General features: G+C 38.3%; 1 protein-coding gene across 9 annotated transcripts in view; it reads left to right on the top strand.

The window, feature by feature from the left end:
• The first annotated feature begins 853 nt into the window (after window positions 1-853).
• Window positions 854-26,539, top strand: part of usp2a (ubiquitin specific peptidase 2a) — a 26,946-nt gene continuing 1,260 nt past the window's right edge. The window contains exons 1-14 of one of the 9 annotated variants that reach the window (XM_083548784.1): window positions 919-937; window positions 1,009-1,083; window positions 7,049-7,140; window positions 9,561-10,264; window positions 19,931-19,981; window positions 20,436-20,559; window positions 20,660-20,771; window positions 20,884-20,994; window positions 22,512-22,576; window positions 23,176-23,279; window positions 23,391-23,471; window positions 23,570-23,648; window positions 24,393-24,500; window positions 25,681-25,801. In XM_083548784.1, coding sequence (XP_083404910.1) covers window positions 9,605-10,264; window positions 19,931-19,981; window positions 20,436-20,559; window positions 20,660-20,771; window positions 20,884-20,994; window positions 22,512-22,576; window positions 23,176-23,279; window positions 23,391-23,471; window positions 23,570-23,648; window positions 24,393-24,500; window positions 25,681-25,801 — 1,616 coding nt within the window. In that variant the 5' untranslated portion in view covers window positions 919-937; window positions 1,009-1,083; window positions 7,049-7,140; window positions 9,561-9,604. Of the gene's footprint in view, window positions 1,084-6,586; window positions 6,713-7,048; window positions 7,141-9,560; window positions 10,265-15,636; window positions 16,094-19,930; window positions 19,982-20,435; window positions 20,560-20,659; window positions 20,772-20,883; window positions 20,995-22,511; window positions 22,577-23,175; window positions 23,280-23,390; window positions 23,472-23,569; window positions 23,649-24,392; window positions 24,501-25,680; window positions 25,802-26,539 lie in introns of those variants that run through there. The other 8 variants (XM_083548785.1, XM_083548788.1, XM_083548789.1 and 5 more) reach the window with 8 other exon arrangements.

The raw sequence follows: 26,539 nt of genomic DNA, 5'->3' as shown, positions 1-26,539 counted from the left end.
ATATACACTACTACTACTAATGCTATTTTTGATGAATGAGCAAATCAACAGCCATAGTCCAAATGGAAAGCCTTCCCAGGAGAGTGGAGCTTTCAAAGTTAATTTGTGACATCCCTTGTCTTCTTAATGTGCGTTTTCATTTGTCTTGTGCAGAGGAAAGTGTGAGGTGAGTCAATAGCTCTATTAGCGCTATTACTGTAAAAATACAGATTATGTCAAAAAACACTCGGTTAGGTAAAGAGAAAAGACAGTCCATCATTACTTTAAGAAATGAAGGCCACTGTAAAAAATCTGAAGAACTTAAAAAGAGTATCGCCAAGGGCATTCCCTAAAACCATCAAACACTATAAAGAAATAGGCTCTGTTCAACAAAAGGAAGACCAAGAGCAACCTCTGTCTCAGAAAGTGACAATTTACATAAATGCTTATCTGAGTTTAAGTGGCAGACATTTACAGTTTAAAGGCAGACAGGGGAAGTCAGGCCTTCACGGTGGATGAACAACAAGCAAAAATAACTTGCTTGGGCCAAGAAACACAAGAAATGGACATTAGATGGGATGAACTGTCCTTTGGTCTGATGTGTCTTTAAATGTAGAGAGGTTGAACTTAAATGTACTTTAAATGTGTGTGTGTGTGTGTGTGTGTGTGTGTGTGTGTGTGTGTGTGTGTGTGTGTGTGTGTGTGTGTGTGTGTGTGTGTGTGTGTGTGTGTGTGTGTGTGTGTGTGTGTGTGTGTGTGTGTGTGTGTGTATATCAATCAGATATTTTAACAATGCAGTGTTTATTTCTGTGACTATGGCAATCATGTGGGCGGGGCTACCGGCTGACGGTTTAGTAAACTGTTTGAACCAATCAGATGATCGGACGGGGCGCTGACGTCAGAGTTAAAGCGAGAGAACCGTTATAAGAACACAGCCTGGGATTTTACGAAGGCCGAGGTGCGTTATATACAGGTATGAATGTATTAGTCATATCGCTTTTGTGTCCCATAATATATTTTGTGTGTAAGGGGCTGAAATGGCGGATTAGAGGATGAGAGAGCAATGCGGGAGCAGCTCAGGACGCTTATACACTGCACTCAGTGGTGAGTAATGAACGCTGTGCTCGTGCACATTCTTCCCACGGTTTGTGTGCTACCAGCTGAAATGTGGATGTGTGATTGAGCTGTAAAATTTGCTTTCTTTTTCTTTTTACTACTGATGTCCTAATGCAAAAGGAATATAATTGTGCCTAGCTAATGACTAAGTGCTGTGTAATCATTATGCATGTACTGCTGCTATTCTTTGCAGTTTTTACTGTCTGCTATCAGGTTATTATATACTGTGGGATATTAAGCCTATCTTGTATTCTTGCCATTATGCAAGTACACTGAGGAGTTTAGAGGAAATCATTCATTACAGCATTAATGGATCTTTCACTGCACTGCAGTTTACTGTCAGATTTCTATAGCAAGGGTTCCCCAACCCACCCCACCCCCTAAAGCTGTTAAACTGCTATAAGTTAGTCTGGTTGCACACAGTGCATTCATCTACCTTCATAACTTAGACTGGCTCGTTATCCATATGATTAAAACATTTCCACCATTTTGTTAATATTTCATGATGTCTCAAAATTTACTATATGAACAAAATTCTTTGGACACCAGAATGTTTTATGTCAAGCCCGTCCCTAAACTGTTATTACAAATCTGGAGGCACACAGTTGTAATTGTCTCTGGTTAAGGTAGCATTACATTTTTCTTTCACTTTAACTGGGAAAGGCAAACCTGTTCCAGGATGGCAATGCCTCTGTGCACAAAGCCAGCTTCATGAAGATATGATTTATAAGTGATTAGAAGATCCTGCTATAGAAATATACCAGGTCGTCATTAAAATCGTATAGAAGAGTGAACCTGAATTCCTCCACAATGTTCTAAAAAAAAACTGAAAAACTCATACAGGAAATGATTATTTGAAGTTATTGCTGCTGAAGGTGGTTCTAAAAGATATTAAATCATACGACGTATTTAGTTTTTTCTGACTTCTCTCTTCTGGTTTGATTTTTGTAAAATTAATAATCACACAGTGTAATGTAATAATGTACACAGTGTAAGGTTTTTCATCTGACCTTGTATTTACCTAATTCTTGGGACCAGATTATTAATAATATGCCCGGATATGTAAAACCATATAATTTAAAGAGGGTGTACTTTCTTTTTTCATGCAACTCTACATGTATGTCTACTCATTTATTAGAGATTTTATCCCAGTGTCTTACAAATGAAGAAAAATAAAATCCAAGAGATTCGTGAGATTTGTACAAGTATAAGGCTTTGCACTGGCTCACTGGCTGTCCTGAGATTTTATCTCACAACCTCTTTTTTCCTGTTAGTATCAGTGCATGCAAATAAAAATGCCTGACTATAAGACTGCATTTGCCAGCTAAACAATAAATCATCACCTTATGGTATGTATTATTGCAATTTCTTTGTTTTAAATCATAGCATATTTTTTATTCTGTTTATCATTAGACATTGATTAAAAGGTTACACTACACAGGTTATGTTGAATTAGATGTTGATAAAGAAATTCAAAGGCATGAGGCAAATAAAACCTTTTGGAATTCAACAGAGCTGTAGTATTGCTGTATTTAGTTGTGTTATCTATTGTCAGGTTTACATCCAATGATAAAACTTTGTTGAGTGATAATACAACATCTTGCCATCTTCCCATTTTTAGGCTACAATTTATAAGGGAATAGTGGCGCTTGTTTATTCTGAAATCATAAAGTCCAGTAACTGGACATTTCTGTAGACGTCCAAATCCCATTAATCAGTCTTTTTATACAATAATTATGATCAAAGTTGTGCTTTTTTCTTAACATTGTATTGCATGTTAATCATATATCAGCCTGCTCTTTATAAAGTTATTTAGTAACAACATTCTGTGGATGAGTTGTGTTAAAACTTGACAGGAGTAATAACACTGGAGCTGTGGCTACTGAAATATAAAGTGGCATAAAATATTGAAGTGAATTGGAACATAAACTACTATCAAATTCAATACAAATCTAGGAGTTCTAGCTGGTATAACCAATCCCAACACAGAAACTTTAACTTCCAGGACTTTTCATAAACATTTACCATAAAACTAATAACAGATAAGAAACGTAATTGCCAGTGTGTTTGTCTGTCAAGTGTGAAGTTCATTGGCAGATATGTGGGGGGGTGGGGGTTTGATGAATAATTTCCCTTCTTGGTTATACTGTAGGTATACTGGCCTGGGAAAAGCTTTAACTATATATACTCCAGGCTTCCTGATTTAAATTAGGTTTGGTCTCTGCATGAGATGTAAACTAGTTGCAGTTTAAAGTCTGGTTACCTCCAAAAGTGAAAAAAGGAGAGAATTTCATTGTTTGAGTCCACCTGTGGTAAATTCAGTAGTTAGGACATGATTTTAAAGGCACACACCTGTCTATATAAGGTTCCACAGTTAACAGTGCATATCAGTATCAGAGCAGAAACTAAGCCAGATCCGGGGAAGGGTACAGAAAAAAAAATTTCAGCATTGAAGGTCCCAATGAGCACAGTGGCCTCCATCGTCCGTAAATGGAAGAAGTTTGGAACCACCAGGACTCTTCCTAGAGTGGCCAAACTGAAGGATCGGGGAGAAGGACCTTAGTCAGGGAAGTGACCAAGAACCCGATGATCACTCTAAAAGAGCGCTAGCTCTTCTCTGGAGAAAGGAGAATTTTCCAGAACAACCATCTTTGTAGCACTCCACCAATCAGGCCTGTATAGTAAAGTGGGCAGACGGCCAGTAAAAGGCATATGACAGCCTGACCAGAGTTTGCCAAAAGGCACTTGAAGGACTCTCAGACCATGAGAAACATAATTCTCTGGTCTAATAAATGATGTATTCCAATCCAAACTGATGGAGCTTGAGAGGTTCTGCAAAGAATGGGAGAAACTGCCCGAACAGTGGGGCAAAAAAGTATTTAGTCAGCTACCAATTGTGCAAGTTCTCCCACTTAAAAAGATGAGAGAGGCCTGTTATTTTCATCATAGGTACACTTAAACTATGAGAGACAAAATGAGAAAAAAAAAATCCAGGAAATCACATTGTCTGATTTTTAAAGAATTTATTTGCAAATTATGGTGGAAAATAAGTATTTGGTCAATAACAAAAGTTCATCTCAATACTTTGTTATATACCCTTTGTTTGCAATGACAGATCAAACGTTTTCTGTAAGTCTCATCAAGGTTTTTACACACTGTTGCTGGTAGTTTGGTATATTCCTCCATGCAGATCTCCTCTAGAGTGATGTTTTGGGGCTGTCGCTGGGCAACACGGATTTTCAACTTCCTCCAAAGATTTTCTATGGGGTTAAGATCTGGATACCGGCTAGGTCACTCCAGGACCTTGCAATGCTTCTTACGAAGCCACTCCTTCATTGCCCGGGCGGTGTGTCTGGGATCATTGTCATGCTGAAAGACCCAGCCACATTTCATCTTTAATGCCCTTGCAGATGGAAGGAGGGTTTCACTCAAAATCTCACGATACATGGCCCAATTCATTCTTTCCTTTACATGGATCAGTCGTCCTGGTCCCTTTGCAGTAAAACAGCCCCAAAGCATGATGTTTCCGCCCTCAAAATACTTTTTTTTGCCCCACTGTAGGTGTGCCAAGCTTGTAGCATCATACTCAAAAAGATTTGAGGCTGTAATTGGTGCCAAAGGTGCTTCAACAAAGTACAGGTAGTCCTCCACTTACGATAGAGATACGTTACGATGACGCCATTGTAAGTCAAAAATATCATAAATTAAAGATAGTGCTATGACTGTAAAAGGCTTTTCTGCTTCATGCTGATTTATAATTTTTATTTTACGCTCTAAACTGATAGCTTTCCTTGTTTCTTAACTACCAGCAGGAGGCATACTCAGGCACTTTTAAGACATGCTTTTATCACTAAAATTGCTGTTAGAAACCGTTTGAAACAAAAAAATACACACTAACACTGAGACAACTTTACTCCGTCGACCGCTAGCGAGAGTGGGGCATCTCACAGAGTGAGAGATACGCTCATCCCAACTGCGCATCCAACGTATCGTACATCGTACAATGCCTGTGTCTGTTGCCTGAAATGTAAAATATTTGTACAATTTTGTTGTATCGCTATCGTCATCATAAGATCGAAAAAGTATAACCATCGTAACTCGGGGATCATCTATATTGAGCAAAGGCTGTGAATACTTAGGGACATGTTATTATTATTATTATTTTTTTTTTTAGATTTTTATTGAATTTTTTTTAATATGCAAAGATTTCAAACAAACTTATTTCACGTTGTCATTATGGGGTATTTCAGGGGTAGTTCAGAGTTGAGCTTATTATCACAGCCAATAGGTGCAAAATGTGTAATAGGATATTCACAAAGCACATACAAATGTTATTAGTGCTCACAAACTTTTCCCTTTTAGTGCATTATGGGCCAGAAAACAGACCATGCCAGATGTTGCAGTCATCCTTTTTTCATGATTGTTTTATTTGTGCCTAATTAAATGTTTCTTGTTCAGGATCACATCTGTGTACATCTGTTCATGTGCAGTCTAACATGGTTTTGCTATATATTTAACAAGTTCCTGCAATGCTTTTGGACATTAATGCCATATGGAGGTTTTTCTGTGCTGCTTAAGTGAGAATTTAGATGTCTTTGTATAACTTAATGTGATTTGATTACTCTGAATTTATGACTGAAGCCAGGCTTTAATTCACAATATACAGTTCAAATCAGGTGCATAGACCTTTTCCAAATCTACCTTAGGTTGAATGTAAATGTTGTATATACATGTAGGAAACTACAAATTGTGATAATGAAAGCAAGGAACATTCATACCGGGTTGCTGAGGGTATATGGATAGGTCACATCACATATGTGCTAAAAATTCCAGCACTCCTAATCTAGAGCACCTTCCCATGCCTCTGAATCAAAGATCAAATAGAGCTCTGTTGTATTTGGATCTGGTGACTATAGGCTCAGGCGTACGTCATTTTCATTCTCATCAGACCATTCAGTCGGTCAAATTTCTGACGTACTCATACCATCATCATATACTTGCCAAAAGCAATCAGTATCACACCTTGGTTTGAACAGCAACAGAAAGCGTGCGTGTGTGAAAATATCTTCTTCACCATTATAGCAGATATTATATAAATATATGAGCAATATTTATACAGGAAGAACACAGGTAGAAGAACAGTCATTTCTTAGCTGCAAAACCTTAATCTCACCACTGGCCAGTATGTACATTGGTATTAGGCTTACAGAATCTCATCTGCAAGTTATGCATGTTGGTTAAAGGCTAAAAGGGTGAATGGATGGATGGATGGGTACATGGCTGGATGGTGGTTATACGGGCACCAATAATGACAAAAGAACAGTTCATGTTTTCCCCGTAGCTAGAATAAAAAATGAGCACACCACCCACCTGCCCATAAACAGCATCAGTGTTAGTCCTTTAAGAGCAGGTTGGAATGCCACTAAGTGTTGAGTGACCGAGCGAGGTCGTAGGCAACAGCTATATTTACCATCAGGGTAACATGATCTCTGGCATTCTGGATCAGTGTGCTCATGCAATCCTCCTGGTCTACTCACTCAGGGGCAACAGCCTCCAATGCTGCACACCACCTAACTACAAAATGCGCCATCGGTGAGCCTCAAAGCCGATCTATAAAGTACTTTCTTTATTTTGTGCTGTAGTGTTTGCTGTTTTATAGTACTATGGAGGACTGTTTTATGGATACAAGGGGTGTTACTTTTAGGTCAAGATTGCTTTAAAACTGCGAATTCTGATGTATTTTAGCTTGGTTTTATTACATTAGTATTACATTAACATTCATTGTACCATTTTGATAAGGTTTTGATGATAGCTCACACACTTAGAGAGTCTCACAAATTGACTGCTGATCCAAATTCTTCAGTAATTATATCAGTGTATTACTTTGACCTTATATCTGGAATAACATTATTTTTTACTGATAAATGTTTGTGTGTTGTTTTTAAATCCCCAGGTTCGAGAATTGAAAGTTAGATGGCATATATGACGAGCTGCACCGCCTGTTTTTCCACTGACTGGAACTGAGAACGGCCCAACGTACAGCAGGTAGCTCTTAACCTAACACCCATCTCATGCACATACACGCACACACGATACCAAGAAGCAAGCGGTGATGATCACATACGCAAAGAATTAAGGGAGTTGCAGATTATTTCTGAACACATTAACTCGGATATACTCATAAATAATTATTACAATTATTAGTATATATTATATAGTAATATATATAGTATTAGTATATATATATATATATATATATGTAATAATTATGTTATGTATTATCTGAATGTTGTACACAGCAGGGTAACTATACGTTTAATATATAGTTATTTAATTGATCCCCGCATATCCTGTGGTACTAAACATTAAACATACATTTTCACACATACACATTTAAAAGTTTGAGATTTGAGATGCAGACTGCAGTATTTGGCTTCAGCAGGTTGAAGTTAGTTGAGAAGGGGCTCACAGCTTGACTTAAGGCGTCAGTTTGTCCATGACAGACACCACTAACTCTTATCTTCTCATATTCCCGGGTAAATATAGACATGCCTGAGATTATTGGTTTAAGTACTGAACACGATGCCTGTCAGGATTGTTCCAGTGTGTGATATGTAATGATTGTTTACGTGTGGTGTAGTCACTTCCTTGCGTATGCATGAACGTGGGCTTTATTTCAACTGTATTTGACAGCTTTTGGTTGTTTTTTGACTGGAGAAATCAAGAAATTAAGGACTTAGGTTTGGGTTATTGTTAAAGCTTTTTCAATGATTTTTAATGCAATGTTTCTTTGGTGTATTGATGAACACTGTTAGGTAGTATTGTGCTCACAGCTCTGTTTATGTGAGTCTTAGTAGGCTGTTACTTTTCCCTTTAATGTGTGGTATTTTCACAATTAGGTCAAAAGTGTCAGAGACTAAACAACATTCAGAACATCTGAAAGAAATTAGTTTGGCAATAGGTAAAGCAACTTATATTCAAATAGAAAGTAGTGCCCAGGTTTCCCAATTCACCACTGAGCCCCGGCTACTGTCCATGTGGAGCGTCCTCCAGGTTTTTTCCATTTTCTGCACAGACACACAAAATACTTTAAATTGTGATTGAGTGTGTGGGTGCATTGTGCCCTGCTTCATGCCCAGTGTTACCAGGATACGCTCCGGATCCACAAAAAACTTGACCAGGATAAAATGACTGTAACTGATTTTATGTCGCAAACAACAACAAGCACATTGTCCTTAATTTAATTACATTTTTATCTTGCTACAATGTTTGTTAACAGAAAATATATCCTGGATTTATTGTTAAGGTCAGAAAGTATAATAATAATAATAATATTAATAATAATAATAATAATAATAATAATAATAATAATAATAATAATAAAAGGAAATAAGTCTGTTTTCGGATAGTTTTCCTAGGAAACATACCTTAGATTACAACACTGCATTCTTAGTATGGGTTAGTTTTTGTTTACTATGAACACTAAGGGAACGTGGTTTTAGACTGAGAAATTGGGTTGAGTTTTAGTTTCCTTTGTATTGAGTTTTTTTTTATTCTAGTCTAAGTATGCCATGTGTTTTGTTCAGCCTGTAGTGCTACCTACCCCACAACTAAGTACTAAATTATTGATACCTCTGTGGACTGCATGGAGAGCGAGACAGAGAGAGAGGAAAGGCAGCAAATGTGGATGCATGTCACAGAGCAAGAAAGAGAGCGAGAGCAAAGAGAACGAAACAGCACAGTTAAAGAAATAGGAGCCTTTTTACTAAACCCAACACGGTTTCAACAACACCAGATACTTTTATTTATTCAGACACCGCAATGACTCCTGAACAAGAGCCCGACTCTCCATGAGAACACGCTGTGCCACCTTAACATACAGCTCTGCTCAGAATCCTCTCGTGTTACACACACATATACACACACACACACACACACACACACACACACACCACACACACACAAAAGAAAAAAAAAAAAAAAAAAACGTCAGAGTTGGCATTGCACAGGTCCAAGGCAAAGACCTCTGTCAAAGAATGTGGGAGGAAGCTTTACAATGCCATGCCTTAGCAAATCTAGCCTTGTTTACACACACATATTATGCTTGTCTGATTTAAAATGGCCATGTGATGTTTGTCATCAGTAATTAAACAGTTTTAGGAGCACAATACTTTTTTGTAGTTTATAGTTTTTGACTGGAAGTTGTGTTACAGTTTGGGTAAAATTTGAAATAATGTAAATTTACACAGTAAATACAATGTTGTGTGCTATTTTTATTGAAAGTTATTAATATGAATACTTTAAAAAACAGATTTCTTTTTTTCTATTAATCAATGGATAAATTGTTATAATGAATCATAAATAATTTTTTTAATAAATGATGATAATGATGATTTAGTTGTTTTTGTGATTTTGTGTTAATATTTAATATCAAACTAAAGACATCTATTAATCTTATTTTGCAGTCAATGCGGCCTGTTACTGTGTCTTCTCCGTCCGAGCTCTCAGCATGTCTCGTGTCTCCTCCACGGCCAAGCGTTATGCTGGCTCCTCCTATACCAGCCACTATAGCTCGTACAGCTCTTCCCTGACGCCCTCACTCGCGACCTACGATCGCGACAAACTCTCTTACAAATCCCCTTCGATGGCATACTCCACCTCTAACTACCTAAGCTCGAGCAACAGTCGTACACGGAATTACAGCTCCTCTGAGCCTGAGCGCGGCCGTCCTATCCCTCGCACTGACCTTCTGAGTGGCCGGCGCAGCGAGAGCCTGAGTCGCACGCCCTTAAAGAGCTACAGTTCAGGACTGAATGGCGGGTCAGCCTACTCCTCATACGGCTACTCGCCATCACAGACCAGCTACCTCTCCACCTCTCCCATCTCCTCCAGCATCTCTCTAAATCGAAGAAAATCTGTTAGTCAGAGCGACCTAACACGGGAGTTGTCCTCGCTAGCCCTCAATGACACTTCCAGCAGCAGCAGTCTGAAACAGGCTTACAGGAGCCAGATGAATGATGCCACCGAGTCCTACAGCAGCAGCAGCTTGCGCTCAGGCTTCGGGATGTCGCGCAGCTCCACACAAGACGCCCTGAGCAGCAGCAGCAGACGTTTCTCCAACTCCATCGGACTCTCCAGTTCGCCGCTCAGGGAGGAGCCAGTGAGACCAGTAAGATTTCCTGCTCTCTCAGATAAACATCAGTAATCCATTTTCTAGATGGAGGTGATTTATGCACTTGAGCTTCATTAAAGGGGCACTGCTGCAAAGATCCATAAACGTAGATTTAGTGTTTGACTAATATTACTTTAGGAATAGGAACGTAAGATAATCAAACTTGCTTGTCTTTTTAGAACACTCACTGCTCTATTTTTATACATGGAGGATAAATTAAGGGATATTTTTTTTTTTTTTGAGCTTCTTGGGGCTGTTGTAAAGAAATACCAGTTCAATTCCACATTAGAATCTCCACACAGAGCTTTACATCCTCAAACACACCAAAGATAAATCAAAAAGAAAAAAGAACAAATGTATCTAGGGGAACACTTCCACGTAGAAAGAATGATGAGTCACCGCTCAGTCATATGACATTGAAGTGTTACAGGGTATGTCGTGTTAGGGTGCAGGTAACAGTTGCAGAACGATCACTAGCAGTTTAGTAACATCAGCAAAAAGGCTATAAAAGGTTGTTTGCTCCAATTAATGACAAAGTATTGACTGAAAGAAAAATTAATTTATATCCAATGTTTGGCACATTTTTCACTGCCTCACCTAACTGACATATGGTAGGATGATCCGTACAAAATATTCAGCTACAGTGTTTTTTAGACATTTTTTTAGAGTACATAAATTTATTTTTAAAACCCCTGAATTTATTCAAACAGTAGTAAAGGTATGAGTCAGTAGAAAACTGAGGAAAAATGAGAGGTAATATCTTTAACTAAAATAATTATGGAAGCAATAGTGACAAGACCAAGTACTTTTTCATTACCTTATGATTGCTACTTGTACAAACTTAATATAAAATATTGATATTGTTATTAATTATGTGACAGCATTGTTAAGGTTATTAAAACAGTTAAAACTAGGACGCAGCAGATTCCAATCTATATAACTGTTACCTGTTACAATTGTACAAAATTGTTTATTACCCCTCTAATTGTTTTATTAAATGATAATATAAAATAACATTGGAAAACTTATACAATAAGGACAAAAGTAATGGGACCCCTGATTTTCTTTCAGCCTCATGTGGTTCTTCCCCAAACTGTTATTACAACATTGGAGGCGCTGTATCTTCCCAACCACACTCTAAAATCTAGTGTAACATCTTCCCAGAAGAGTGGAGGTTATTATAACAGCAAATGGGGGCTTAATGTGGAATGTGTTGTTCAAAAAGCACATTCGAATCTTATAGTCAGATCGTATAAGTTAACGTATTATGATATTGTTCGCCAAAAATCTGTTTAACTGCAGTAGTTAGATTTATATGTGCTGCTTTTGATTGATGGCTTGCACATCTTGTAATTGTGTTAAATATTTTTGGCTCATAATTAACTCCCTGCTTGTCATCCTAGTTGTTCATTCTTTTCAAGGAAATCTAATTTAGAGCAATGCACACATTTGTTTTCAGGGAATTTCAAGACGTGCGCAACTGAGTGTAATTCACTTTTATTCTCTCGATAATGCTTTGAATATTTAGGACCAGGTTACTGGTCCTGCTAATGCTTTGGATACAAGTTGCACTGAACCCAAAGAGTAAACAACAATAATTGTCCAGTAAGCGCATCTAAATGGCAGAAGAGTTACATTACCAACCAGAGAGTAAATGATATGAATTCTTTATTGGATCTCTATAAGCGTTGGTGAATATTTTGGCCAAAGTAAGTCTGTTTTAAACAGTTCATGCCCCACATCTTTTCTAGTCTTACTAGTGACGCATTATTAAACTGAGCCTAACACATCAAATTTGAAGCGAAAGCTTTTTAATTCAAACCGCAGCTCTGTAAGAAGCAAATCTAACTTTTCCAGTAACAACATATTTTGTGGTATTGCAGTAGACGCAGTGTCTGAGTTAGTCCTGGAGCATTAACAGAGCGTTCCTGTCTGATTCTCGCCAGTCTACAATTTGCAAGTTAAATGAGAATATGTTTAAATATAGACTCTGAGGCCAAAAGTATTGGGACACATAAAATTCCCATCCATATATGTTTCTTCAATGAACAGTTACCACATTGTTGGAGACACACATTTGTATAGGGCAGTACAGAGGTCTGATCTTCACCCTATTGAATGTTATTGAATTGCAACACCGACTGCACCCCAGGCCTCTTCACCCTACCTCAGTGACTGTACTCACACCTTTGTGACTGAATGAGCACAAATCTCCACAGCCACACTCCAGAATCTAGTGGAACATCTTCCCAGTTGAGTAGAGATTAACAGCAAATGAGGATTAAGTGCGGAATGGGATGTTTAAAAAGCATAACTGAATCTTATGGTCAGGTGTCCACAAACTTCTGTATTTGTATCCATTTGTATTTATTTTCATTTTTGTTTTCATTTTTTTCCATTCTACTAAGCAGTTTCATCTGCAAGTTTTATATAGGGTTTTGATGTCTAGTTCAAGTCTTTGTGAAAGAGCCCAGTGCAGATTGTTTAATCAAATTCTAAAAAAAAACTTCCATGCTGTTAAGACATTTCACTAACTATATCTTCATCATTAATGTTAATACCGCATGATTATAAGTAATGCTAGTGAAGATAATAACATGTCAGGACATTTTATCCTCATCTTTTGTGACATGCTGCTGGCAGAACTGTAAATATTAAAGGTACTTTTCGTTTTTTGATTACATTTTTTTTCAGCAGAGAGACAGGATGTGCCTCTGGTGTTGTGTCATGTGTTAGTCAGCAACACAGTATTATTTTACACAGCTTAGATGAACATAATTAATTATGAGGTCCAGTTAGGGCATGTTTGGGGTTTTGCATGTCATTCCAGTGTCTGTGTGGGATTTCTCAGCATTCTTCAGTTTCCTCCCAGAGAAAAGCTCAAATTTCACCTGACATTGACTATGATACAGTGGTTACGGAATGAATGTTTCAGGCTTCCGTAAATCAAACAAATATGAGGGTGCGTGACGCGCAAATAGTGTGCAACTAAAATTAACCAAATTTGTTAATTTCATTGAGCAGAACATACTGCAAATATTGTAACACAATAAGCAGTCGAGTCGTTTCCTCGCAAACAATTCTCTCTTCCACAAACACACAAGAACAGACTCACTTACACACACAAAGCAAAGCCTATCAGAAAAATATAAGGCATAACCAAGACTGAGAGCGCTTTAATACCTTCCACAGCTGTTAAATAAACGTCACTTCGTCAGAGATTCTAGAAATGAAAAATGTAAGAAAAACAGTAACGTTTTTAAATCCATTTAATATAATTTGTCATTTGTTTGGAGCATTCTAGTTCTAGTGCATGTGCTCTTATTATATTCCTATAGTAACCACACATGAACAAGGACTTGTACTTTGATGCTGTAACAAATTAAGGCTAATAATAAATGAACACTTTCTGTTCTCAGTTTTGTGTCTATTTCAGTCTATCACGCAAAAATTTTTTAGATCCAGTGCATTCATATTAAACCACTGTTCATGTCGTTTGCGTTGTTTATGTGAATATAATGCACACCTTTCTAATGAAAAAGATTGGAGAATTCAGTTGCACTATCATACAAAATACAAACTGCTTAGTGCCCTGCTTATTGGGGGAACTGTGGATGGTCATGGACAGTCATCTTTGACGCAAAAAATGTAGTAGAGTTCCCAGAGCAAAGTGTGCATTGTCTTATAATACTTTGTTTTAGGATTGGAAGCACCAAATGTATTGTTTATATATTGTGCGTGTTGCATGTTCATTACTTTGGGTTTCTTGGTGCAAAAAGAATGGCTACATTAATGTAATTACAGTATTGGATGCATAGTTGATTAAAATATCTTATGCTTGTGATTTAAAGCAACAGTGCTAGTTGGTCTGCATGGAAAATCAGAGATAAGCACCCTGTATTTTAAAGGCATTAATATGAGGCTCCGTTTGTGGACATACATATGAGATCATTTGCTTTTTACAAATATGGATATTTTAGACTTTTGTGGACTAAGTACAACATTACAATCAAAAATAAAGAGAATGGGATAAAGAAGTAAGGTTAGGGCTGATTTCGTTTTGGCCCAGACTACATGTTTATGTAGCCTATAAGTGACAGGCATATCTGGTGATTCCATAATGTAATACACACCCTAGATATGATTGAAATTATAGATATGTTTTGCTGGCACATCCATTACCGTTATCCATAGTCATCAGCAGTGACTGAGAAAGTGGTCCGGGAGTTTGAGGCCCAAAGAGCTTGTTGTGCGTCCCATACACAGTTTTTAATTCATTTAATATATATCAAGAATAATTCAAATAAATTAAATTTTGAAGGTTTCATAATTTTTTTATGTAATACAAATGAGAAACAACAGTTGATGTGTTGTGTTATTTTTTGAAGAAAATAAACCTGTTTCTCTGATTGGTTGGTTGTATATTGATGTGTATGCGGAGTAAATCCTTGATGCTAGCAACGCGTTCACAACATTTTATGGATCGCGTAAAATATGGATATTAGAAAATGGCTCGTTGGTTCTAAATATTATTAGCGAAGTTATTGTTGCTGATTGTGTGCCCTGATTGTTGGAAGCTGTGTGCCCCACCATAGTTATGATCTGGTGCCGGCTCTGGTAAAGAAATTACACAAAAGTGCAGAAGATAAGAATATTATTATGGATTAAAACAGTAGAAAATAATAATGATAATTGGCATCACGAATGCAGATGTCGGTCAGATGTATGTGGGTGTTACTAAACTTCGCTTCATTCTTATTATGCTGTCGATGAGACTCTATGATGCACTGTAGAATGCACTGTTCAAACGAAAAAATCTGATGATTACTACCAGTCTTGCATCTAATATCATGAGCAGCTCCCTCTGGCCAGTGTTACAGGAACAGTACCCATCTTAGAGATGAATTGAGGTCACAATTGGGATGACACCCATGTGGTCCTACCTGCCCTATTTGCAACAGTGTACCATATGTAAAGTATCGTTTTACACAAGTCCCAAACAAGGATCGGGCATACTGTCCTACTTTCATAAGGAGGACTTTTGCAATGATATTTGTAGCTAATTATAAGGTTATACGAGTCCCTGGAGTGTCTAGCAACCCCCTTTCTGTGCTCGATTTCACCCAGGAACATTATCGTTTTCTCTTCTCTATTAATGGCATTGAAAAGTGATTACATTTTGTAAGTCAGTCCATCTGTTTGCCAGTAATACTGACATTTTATGACTTTTATAATAGTGTGTTCAGAGACATGATCTAGACTGTAAGTCATAAAAAGATGTCTTTGGAGGCTATTCACAGAAAGTGCAAGTGTGTGGGTGGGTGGGTGTGTGTTTGTGTGTGTGACGTGCACACTGAACTGACGTGGGTGAGCAAGCGTTGGCGAAAAAACCCGCAACTGCAAATATAACAGCCGTTCATGTGTGAAGCTTCTTGTTGCACACACACACTTGCTGAGCTCTGACAGATTTTTTTTTCCTGTTTGCTCGCATTATCGTGCAGTTCTTTTAGTGGATCAGCGATCGCCATGATTATGCTGTTCACCACCTGTGTCGTCGTGCCTCCAGCTTACTGAACTCCATTCCTCTGCATGAGCACCGGAGAGTTCCGCTTGATGACATCGAGGAAGGAGTGAATGAAAGCTGTTATTATTTGCAGTTTGTTTTATTTGAAGAGCAGAATGCGGCAGTCGTACACGGTGACCGCCAAACGCTCTGTGTCCCTATTGCCATTTATTAAAGCGAACGAGCTACGGAGGAAGAGTTTGGCGATGTCCGGCTCGATGCTAATGTCCACCTTTATGGGGCTCCTGATTAATCAAGTCAAGGTATGAGTGAGTGGGGAAAATCTTTGGTGCATCTCTGATTAGGGGTATATTTAGAGTTTTTGGAGGTTACATTCGGATTTTGAAAATTGTGGAAACTTTTTATCGATGTCAGTTGCTATGATTTATGAAAGTCGTTTATCATTGATATAATATTTTTTTATTTGGTTCTGTCCTTTAAGCCTAATTTAATGTAGAAATGCCAGACTTTAAGTATTCCTTGATTATAAATTTTGGCTACAAATAACTAAAATCTGGAGAAGAACAGGGATTGACATAGTAGGGTGCAAAAACCCCAGCAGTTTGCAAAGCATATCCAGTAAAGCTAAGATTTTGATACAAACCACATGAATTAAAAATATTATGTTTAGATTCAGCTCATTGTCTGACCTAATCCATATTGCCAGAAGTTATGTGGTTCCAAAAAATATCCATTTTAAAAATATAATATATATATAAAACCAAAGTTTGAAAATCTCTGCCGTAGAAGGCAGTGCTGTAAAAGGCGTAGCAAGACATAAAACATTGTCTTGCTATAATTTAACTTTCCATCAAATTAGCTCCTCTTGTCATTCACATAAAGTAATAACAGATCGCTGCAATGTTAAAATCCAGACAGGCCATGAATGAGCTTTGTAGAGCTTATAGTTCCAGATGTCATTTGGTGTTGCAGTGTATTCTTAAATCAGTATGTTTTAGGCTTTTTGGGATTTGCATTCACTTTTTAGAATATTTTTAGAATATCAACTTTATAAGACACATAGTCTTATACAAGTTGATATTCTAAAAATATTATCTTACCATTATACTATTATCTACACTGTTCTAGCAGGCTAGTCTGATGGCGCTTGACATTTTTTAACATCTCTTTTGCCTGCTCTCAGTAAGAGTACTTCTGTTATGTATCAGCTGTGTCAAGGTCGACAAATTCGGAGAAGTCTTTTCTGATCGCAAACAAATCATAACGTTATGCGCAAGTCAGTGGAATCGCTCTGCCAGAGGCAGGCTATATCGGAATTATTACTATATTGTGATTATTACTCATTAAGGACTTCTTTGCCTTCGCTCAAGGAAAATTGAGTATGAACTTTGCATATGTGTGAGAGGGACTCAGGATTATATCATCAGCAAGTACCGGTAATTCCAGGTTTAATCCCCTTTGCTGTTATAAAAAATCTCCACTCTTTTGATGTTTTTTTTATTATATTTTGTGCATAGTATTGGGGATTTGTGCACAGGAACATTGTTGCTGGAACACATTTAGGGTCCTATAATTTAAGTAAATGGAAGTTGTAATGCTACAATATATGAAGGCATTCTGTAAATTTGGACGTGATGGTCAGGTGTTTAAAAACATTTAGCCATGTAGTATATATAAGGAACAAAAGCCTATTGGCATACATGCAATTGAAATATAAATAGTGAGTAGATAAATCAGAAGTAAATGTGCATGACAGAACAGTGACAGTCTACAATTGGGATTAATTAGAATGTGCAACAGCATAATGGCATTTAATGAAAACTCTTTTCTTTCAAGTAACACATTTAATTGCTGCTATGTGTATATTGCATCATGATCCCCTGCATTTTTTTTAGCCATGTAACTTAGCTTCCCAAATGCAGCATCCTAACCTACTACACGTTTTTTTTTTTTTTTTTTTTCATTCACAATGTATAATATTTATAATTAGAAATGAAGCCAGACTTAAGATATTATGCAAGCTATAGTTTTGTAATTGTGAATATGTCCTTTCTGTGCTAACCTCCTGTGGGCCTCTGTTCTGGCCCCTTGAGGTGCTGGCAGAGTGACAGGGAGCGAACGAGTGTGCCTTGTTTACCAGCAGCTGGCTGAAACAGAAAGGACAGGACACAGTGTTCTTTAGCTTTGTAAGATGTTACACCAGCTCAGCATGGAGCAAGGTGGAATTTCATTTGGAGTTCATGCCCACTTTTTTTCCTGTCACTGTAGAAATCTTTGTGAAAATGACAGGTTTAGGATGAAGGCAGTGATTCAGTATTTCCAGGACAAATGGAATAAGGTGCTCTAAAACAAATGCTTGTGTAATGCTTGTGTTTTTTATGCCATTACTAAAAAATGAAAAAATAAAAATTGTTCTTGACATTTGAAGCTGCATTACAAAGTGCATGTTGCTGTCACTTAAAGTAACATGTGTTCAATAGGGTTGAGGTCAAAGCACTATAGCAGGCAGTGCATTTCAACCCTTGTAAACTTGAAAATCTTCATGAAGCTCACTTTGTGGGCATTGGGGCATTGTCATGCTCGAAAAGGTCTGAGTCTCATATAATGTATATTTAGAAAGCTTTTGGAGTCTGAATAAATCGAATATTCTCTTTCTTCCTCTTGGTCGAGCCCCAACTTGATATTAGCTACATCAAATTAAAAATCCTGATTTGTTTTTTTAGGCTGGAAGCATGTTAATACTAATACATAATCATCCATATCAGATTATAGTTAATGCAGTAGATGATTAACAGTGCAGGAGTTTACGTTTATGGTCTGCACAAATACAGATGAGGCCTCTGTGTGACATGGCGCATACACAAATGTAGCCTGCGTGGCTGTAAAAATAGCTTCGCAGTTGAGAAATCTGTCACCAATCAGCTCAGTGTTGCAGAGTACAACAGTTCAACCAATGTGCAAAGAAAAGTGGATTCTATATTTGGCATTAATGATATAAGCGAACAGAGTACAACAAATCCAGCTGAAGTGGCTGCTTTCAAATTGACAAAACAAGCAGGTTTTCAGCATCAGTGCTGTTCATGCGGCGGTTTAAAAAAAACTGCAAGTCCTTTGGTGTCCATCCAAGTGCAAAGGATTTTAACATGTTCCTAAAATTGTCAGGAAATAAGGATTAGGATAATCCTGAGTTAATTAAACAAGTTATTTTTGTTGTTATTAGTATTGGGAAATGGTTTTATGGTAGGGGCTTTCTCAGTAACAATGAAGTGGCTGTTCCCTCACATTCCCCAGCATTATTAGGAAAGCTGTAAGAGCCTTTCACTTCCCGGTGGGGCGTCAGGTTGCCGTGTGTTAGCGGTGTGGCGAGCATCTATCTGAGGCCTATAAACAACATCACGGTCACCTCAATGTTCAATTAAGTTGTAGCTCAGGGCGGATTGTGTTTCCAAGCCTCTGCTTAAATGCTCTAGAAAAAAACAGCACGGTTTCAAGTGTCAACCCTGTCTAATGCATTAATGCACAATTTCAGCCTAACCAGTCCCTCACTCAAATGGTGTCTTAAAGCTTAGAGTGTAACTGTGATCTTGTAGAGTGTACTGTATGTTGTAATATAAAACTAGAGCAATATAGTATAGTTTAATATGTGTGCTTTTTGAACATCCCATTACACATTTTGTCCACATTTGCTCTTATAATAATCTCCACTCTTTTGAGATGTTTCAATAGATTTTGATGTGCTTGTGAAGTGCTCATTCAGTCACAAGGGCTTTAGTAAAGTCAGGTACTGATGTAGGGTGAGGAGGCCTGGGGTGCACATTCTCATTCATCCCAAAAGAGTTCAGTAGGGTTAAGGCCCGAACTCTATAGCAGGCCACTCATGATCTTCCACTCCAACCCATGTAAACCATATCTTCGCTGGCTTTGTGCGCAGGGGCTTTGTCATGCTGGAACAGGTTTGGGTCTCCTAGATCAAGTAAAACCTTCAACATTGTGGTAATAGTTCGGGGAAGAACCACATACTGTATGACTGAACAAGTCAGGCAATACTTTTGTCCATATAGTGTATATGCGAAAGGAACTATAGATGGTTGAGTTTAAAGTTTAAAAAAAAAATCTTTTTGTTTTTGTTAATTTTACAGAGCTCCAAGGCTGCCAAAGGTCTGGTGGGATTGAAGAATCTGGGCAATACAGTGAGTGGCCACAAGCTTTATTTTTCTTATCCTTGGTAGTATTTTTTAGAAAGCACATGACTGTGTATATATATTATCTCACATTTCTTAAAAAGTGATCATCTGAAGGAATAATAAGAATAACACAATATCTTTGCTGCATTTAATCACTTTAATCAGACAAACCTTTTATTTTTTGCTCCAGACCAATCCAGCAAGTCAAAACGTTTTCAATATCACTTACACATTCCTTTTCGTCTTTTCCACTCAAGCTTATTTTCATGCTATCTCATTGCCTTGAAAATTCAGTTAGGTTGCATTTGCCAGGCAACAGTAATCAGGTGGTCCAAAAATAAATCATTAGACCCTTCACTCTAACCTAGAGTGAGCTAACTCAGTGCACTTCCAGTTTACACTGCTTTCTTTACAGCTTTCTATAAACTACAATGTGTTTTATATTCTTTATTTTTTTCAGTGTTTTATGAACTCCATCCTTCAGTGTCTTAGCAACACACACAGTTTGCGAGACTACTGTCTGCACAACTCCCACCGCCGCGACCTCAACAACAACAACCGCACAAACACGGCGCTGATGGAGGGTAATAGCACTTACAGGATTTGTCTGTGTATTTCTCAATTGCTAGCACAACCCCTGTCCATGACTATGCTCACAGCAATCCTTCCTCTCTTCCATCACAGAATTTGCCAAGCTTATTCAGACAATGTGGACATCGTCGACCAGTGACGCCGTCAGCCCTTCCGAGTTTAAAACGCAGATCCAGAGATATGCGCCCAGATTTGTCGGTTACAAGTAAGATCGAACATCTCTCAAACACTAGGAAGGAAGTTTTTACACAATTGTAGTTTCTATGTCTCTTTGTTAGTCTCAGCCAATACTGTGAGAAATCCTCTGTATTCTCCAGCCAACAAGATGCTCAGGAGTTTCTGCGCTTCCTGCTCGATGGGCTGCACAATGAGGTGAACAGGGTTACAGTACGGCCACGTGCCACTACAGAAGACTTCGACCATTTACCGTGAGTAAGCGTTTGTGCATTGAAATTTCACTCAGGCTGATTTTTCATCAGTGAGTGGCTGGAGGTTGCAGACGTTTGCGTGAGCAGCAAACGGGTGTGTGGTCAAATTGTATTTGTGGCAGAAAATGTTTATAAAAAAAAGATCTAGATCAGTCAGGTTTCTGGCCTGTCGCTGAGAAACACGGAGTTTGAGCTCCCTCCAAAGATTCTCTATTGGGTTTAGGTCTGGAGACTGGCTAGGCCATGCCAGAACCTTGATATGCTTCTTACAGAGCCACTCCTTGGTTATCCTGGCTGTGTGCTTCGGGTCATTGTCATGTTGGAAGACCCAGCCTCGACCCATCTTTAATGCTCTAACTGAGGGAAGGAGGTTGTTCCCCAAAATCTCGCAATACATGGCCCCGGTCATCCTCTCCTTAATACAGTGCAGTCGCCCTGTCCCATGTGCAGAAAAACACCACCAAAGCATGATGCTACCACCCCCATGCTTCACAGTAGGGATGGTGTTCTTGGGATGGTACTCATCATTTTTCTTCCTCCAAACACATTTAGTGGAATTATGACCCAAAAGTTCTATTTTGGTCTCATCTGACCACATGACTTTCTCCCATGACTCCTCTGGATCATCCAAATGGTCATTGGCAAACTTAAGACGTGCCTGGACATGTGCTGGTTTAAGCAGGGGAACCTTCCATGCCATGCATGATTTCAAACCATGACGTCTAAGTGTATTACCAACAGTAACCTTGGAAACGGTGGTCCCAGCTCTTTTCAGGTCATTGGCCAGCTTCTCCTGTGTAGTTCTGGGCTGATTTCTCACCTTCCTTAGGATCATTGAGACCCCACAAGGTGAGATCTTGCATGGGGCCCCAGTCCGAGGGAGATTGACAGTCATGTTTAGCTTCTTCCATTTTCTAATGATTGCTCCAACAGTGGACCTTTTTTCACCAAGCTGCTTGGCAATTTCCCCGTAGCCCTTTCCAGCCTTGTGGAGGTGTACAATTTTGTCTCTAGTGTCTTTGGACAGCTCTTTGGTCTTGGTCATGTTAGTAGTTGGATTCCTACTGATTGTATGGGGTGGACAGGTGTCTTTATGCAGCTAACGACCTCAAACAGGTGCATCTAATTTAGGATAATAAATGTAGTGGAGGTGGACATTTTAAAGGCAGACTAACAGGTCTTTGAGGGTCAGAATTCTAGCTAATAGACAGGTGTTCAAATGTTTGCAGCTGTATCATACAAATAAATAGTTTAAAAATCATATATTGTGATTTCTGGATTTTTTTTTTTAGATTATGTCTCTCACAGTGGACATGCACCTACGATGACAATTTCAGACCCCTCCATGATTTCTAAGTGGGAGAACTTGCAAAATAGCAGGGTGTTCAAATACTTATTTTCCTCACTGTAAATGTGACATTTTAAAACACCTTGGCTATTCCTCTGGAAATAGAGTACTTTTTTTTAGTTTGTTGTATGGACATTATCAATGGCTAATTCTAGGTTTCCTCCTGCAGTGATGATGAGAAAGGGAAAAAGATGTGGAGCAAGTACCTGGAGCGAGAGGACAGTAAAATCGTAGGTATGTTTAAATGAGTTTGATATTGTTACAGAAGAGAAAGCATCGAACTCTGCTGTATTTCAGCTTATTTAGACTATTAATGTGGCTTCCTGGTTTACATGCATGAACACATTTTTCCATATACACAATATGGACAAAAGATTTTGGACACCTGATCATTAGATCCGTTTGTGCGTTTTAAAATCCCATAGTCTCCATTTTGGTGCTATAATAACCTACGCTCATGTGGGAAGATGTTGTGGAGATTTGTGCTTATTCAGCTTAAGCGTGTTACTAAAGTCGGGTACTGATGTATGGTAAGGAGGCCTGAGGTGCAGCCCACCCAAGATCTTCTGCTGTTCATGGAGCTGGCTTTGTGCATCATGCTGAAACAGGTGTGGGCCTTTTATTTGAAAGTGAAAGAAAAATGTAATGCTACCACATCCAGAGGCATCCTATACAACGAAGTGACTATACAATTGTGTGACAGTTTGTGGAAGAAACACAATCTGTGTGGCTGTAAAAGTCAGGTGTCCCAAGACTTTTGTCTGTATAGTGTAGTATAATTGTTAATATAAGTATGTTGTATATGGGTTTTATATGTATTTGTATATGTTCAGATTTATTCGTAGGCCAGTTGAAGAGCTCTTTGACCTGCACAGAGTGTGGCTACTGTTCCACTGTGTTTGATCCCTTCTGGGATCTTTCCTTACCAATCGGCAAGGTCAGTTCAGCTCAGCAGCTCTCTTACACTCATGCTATATTGAGTTCTGTAAAATGAAAGCAGTGTACAGAGAGGAAGTAAGTAATGTATAACAGTGTGTATTGCACCCAGAAGGGCTATGGAGAGGTCAGTCTGATGGACTGCATGCGACTCTTCACTAAAGAAGATGTGCTGGATGGAGATGAGAAACCGGTGAGGCTGGTTTGATTATACCCTTCCTGCTTCTGTTGATATTTGCCTTTTTCTTAATAAAGATTTTATTTCCCCCTGTTTTGTCTTTGTCTCCACAGACATGTTACAGATGTAAAGCCAGAAGAAAATGTACAAAGAAGTTCACAGTTCAGAAGTTCCCTAAAATCTTAGTGCTACGTATCCTTTTGCTTGATTATGTATAATACATTCTGGGCTGATGATATTAGTGTTAATTAAAAAAATTGTAGTCCTGTCTGTGTTGACACACATACACACACATTACTGCTAGCCTTATAGTGTGTAGGTCTTCCTTGTGACACAAAAAACCATTCTGTAGTATCTTTATTGTATATTTTGTCTCCATCATGTTCCATAATCAAATCATTTCTCAAAAATGTTAAAGGGTTGTGCTTATGCAACAATATTTGGGATGGTGGTCAACATAGAATTTACATGAAAGTCAGGACTCTAGTAGCTTTTCTGTGTGGTGGGACCGAGGCTGTCGCTCCCCACACACATCAGTAAGCTTTGGTTGCCCATGGCCCTGTCATCGGGTCACTGCTTTGAATCGCTTTCAGCAGGTACTAATCACTGCATACCGGGAACACCTGACAAGACCTGCCATTTTGGAGATGCACTGACCCAGTCATCAACGCATCACAATTTGTCTCTTGTCAAAGTCACTTAGATCCTTACCTTAGATCCTTAGATCCCATTTCTCATACTTTCAACACATCAACAAGGTCATGTGCTACTTAATATTACCGAACCCCTTGACAGGTGTAAGTGTTGACAAAATGTTTAAAGTTGATTTAAAGTGTAAAATGAGATTGGTGTGTGTGTGTGTATTTGTGGGTTGGTCTCATGGTTATTGACTGACAAACTAAATGCACAAAGATTTTCCTTGATTCATACTTTCAGATCTGAAGCGTTTCTCAGAAGCTCGAGTCAGATCCAGCAAACTGTCTACTTTTGTCAACTTCCCCATGAAGGACCTGGACCTCAGGGAGTTTGCCTCTGACAGAAGCAGTTAGTTCTGTTGCTTGTTGTTTTTTATTAATACAGTGCATTACTGGTAATAATTGTGAACATTAACAGTGTTAACCGTGAACAACAATTTAGAATAAAATGCCTGCCTGGTTAACTGATATATAAAATAGTATTTTTATAATATAAAATAAAATAGATAAAAAAGAATGCACATTTTAGTGGATTGATTAAATTGAGCAATCGGTTAAATTGGAACAAATATAATATAAGAAAATAAAGGAAAAACTAAATTAAATACTTTACATTTGTTAGACCCAATTTGGGTAAAACCGATGCTCTGTGTGTTTAATATTTAATATTACATTTTCTAAAGATATGTTCTACTTAACTGTTATTTTAGCATACTACAACAAATGTGTTCCTTCCATCCTTCATTCATTTATTCACTCCCTTGATATGTGGAACTGTCAGGATTTTCAGGAACAAATCGAATTTCCGGTACTGACTGAGTAGCCACTGAGTCCCCTGGTGGTCTAGTGGTTAGGATGCGGCGCGGGTTTGATCCCCGGTCAGGGAACCAACCCCAGCCACTCTTAGTGCTGGTCCCAAGCCCGAATAAATGGGGAGGGTTGCGTTAGGAAGGGCATCCAGCAAAAAAAACGTGCCAAATCAAACATGCGGATGATCCGCTGTGGCGACCCCTAAAGGGAGAAGCTGAAAGAAAGTTTTAGTGAGTAGCCACTGTGCTAACTCAATTTTTTTTTCATACCCTTGGCATTGCTGTGTTTATTTTTAAGTTTGATAAGAATTTCTTTTCAATGTTACACGGCGCTCTAAATGCGAGGTGGAGACCAAAAACTTACAGATGTGTACCAAACCGAAAACCCTGTATCAAGACGCTTTGGTATGAATACTTGTACCATTACACCCCTAGTGGGTTGTGAGTTTAAAATAAAATGAAATACAAAATAAATAAATAAAAAACAGCACAGACACCAGCGCTGCACATCACGGATGCCGGGGGAAATCACCGAACTACACAATGTGAAATATATACACAAATCATCTGCTGCACAATGAGTTAGATGCAGGCATATGAGTAAAAAGACTGGCACCTTTCACTGTATTGTGCTCAAGCGTATAATTTAGCTTGTATCTCTGCATTTCAGTTCTCGTTGTTTACAAATAAACATTGTCATTTGTCTGATTTTGTTTGCAGGTAGTGCAGTGTATAACCTGTATGCAGTGTCCAATCACTCAGGCACCACCATGGGGGGTCATTACACAGCGTACTGCTGCAATCCTAACTCAGGAGAATGGTACACATTCAATGACTCCAGGTACTCATTCCACACGTATACGACATGAAGTTTCTGACGTGCATCTTGCCACCTTACAGCTCGTTTTCTCCCAGCCTTATTGTTTTCCTTTTTTCTTTCCTACGTGACGCCCCCTCTCTCACTTCTGCTCTCTAGCCGCTCACCCACTCACATTTTGTGTTTCTTGATAAAGAGCAGCTGCCGTTTTCATTCTCCTCGCCAGATCTTAGCTCTGACGAAGTGGCATGTTGTTTTAGTCTGTGACTTTTCTCAGTGCTGTTCAACTCCAGGGCCTTTGCATCTGCTACATACCTGTATTTTAAGGTCAATGTCTAATGTTCAGGTGCACTGTTGCGTTAGCAGGGCTTGAAATTATTCCATATTTGTGGCATCCCATCTAGAGGTCTACCAATTTGCCGGCTCACTGACGCCACACGCTGTTTGTTATTACACTTGAGACTGCACGCTGCAAGGAGAGCACTATATTATATTTTTTATTTATCATTTATTATTTATATAATTATAGTTATTCATAGAATGATTTTTTTTAGCACATTTTCATAACTCAGTAATGTTAAAAAAAAAATTTATTATAATAATAATATTTGTATAATGAAGTTCAATACTATCTTACATGGAGTGTTTGTTTGTTATGTTTGTTTTAGTATCCATTTTAAAAACTAATCACCACCAGGTTGACAATTTGTCCAGTGCAGTTTCCCCCATGGTTTTCCACATGGTTGCTACAAGAAAAAATTG

This window comes from Silurus aristotelis (assembly GCF_946808225.1).
Source record: "Silurus aristotelis genome assembly, chromosome: 8".
NCBI classification, from domain to species: Eukaryota; Metazoa; Chordata; class Actinopteri; order Siluriformes; family Siluridae; genus Silurus; species Silurus aristotelis.
The sequence above is the reverse complement of the archived record's forward strand: the minus strand, read 5'-3'. Positions and strand labels throughout refer to the sequence as shown.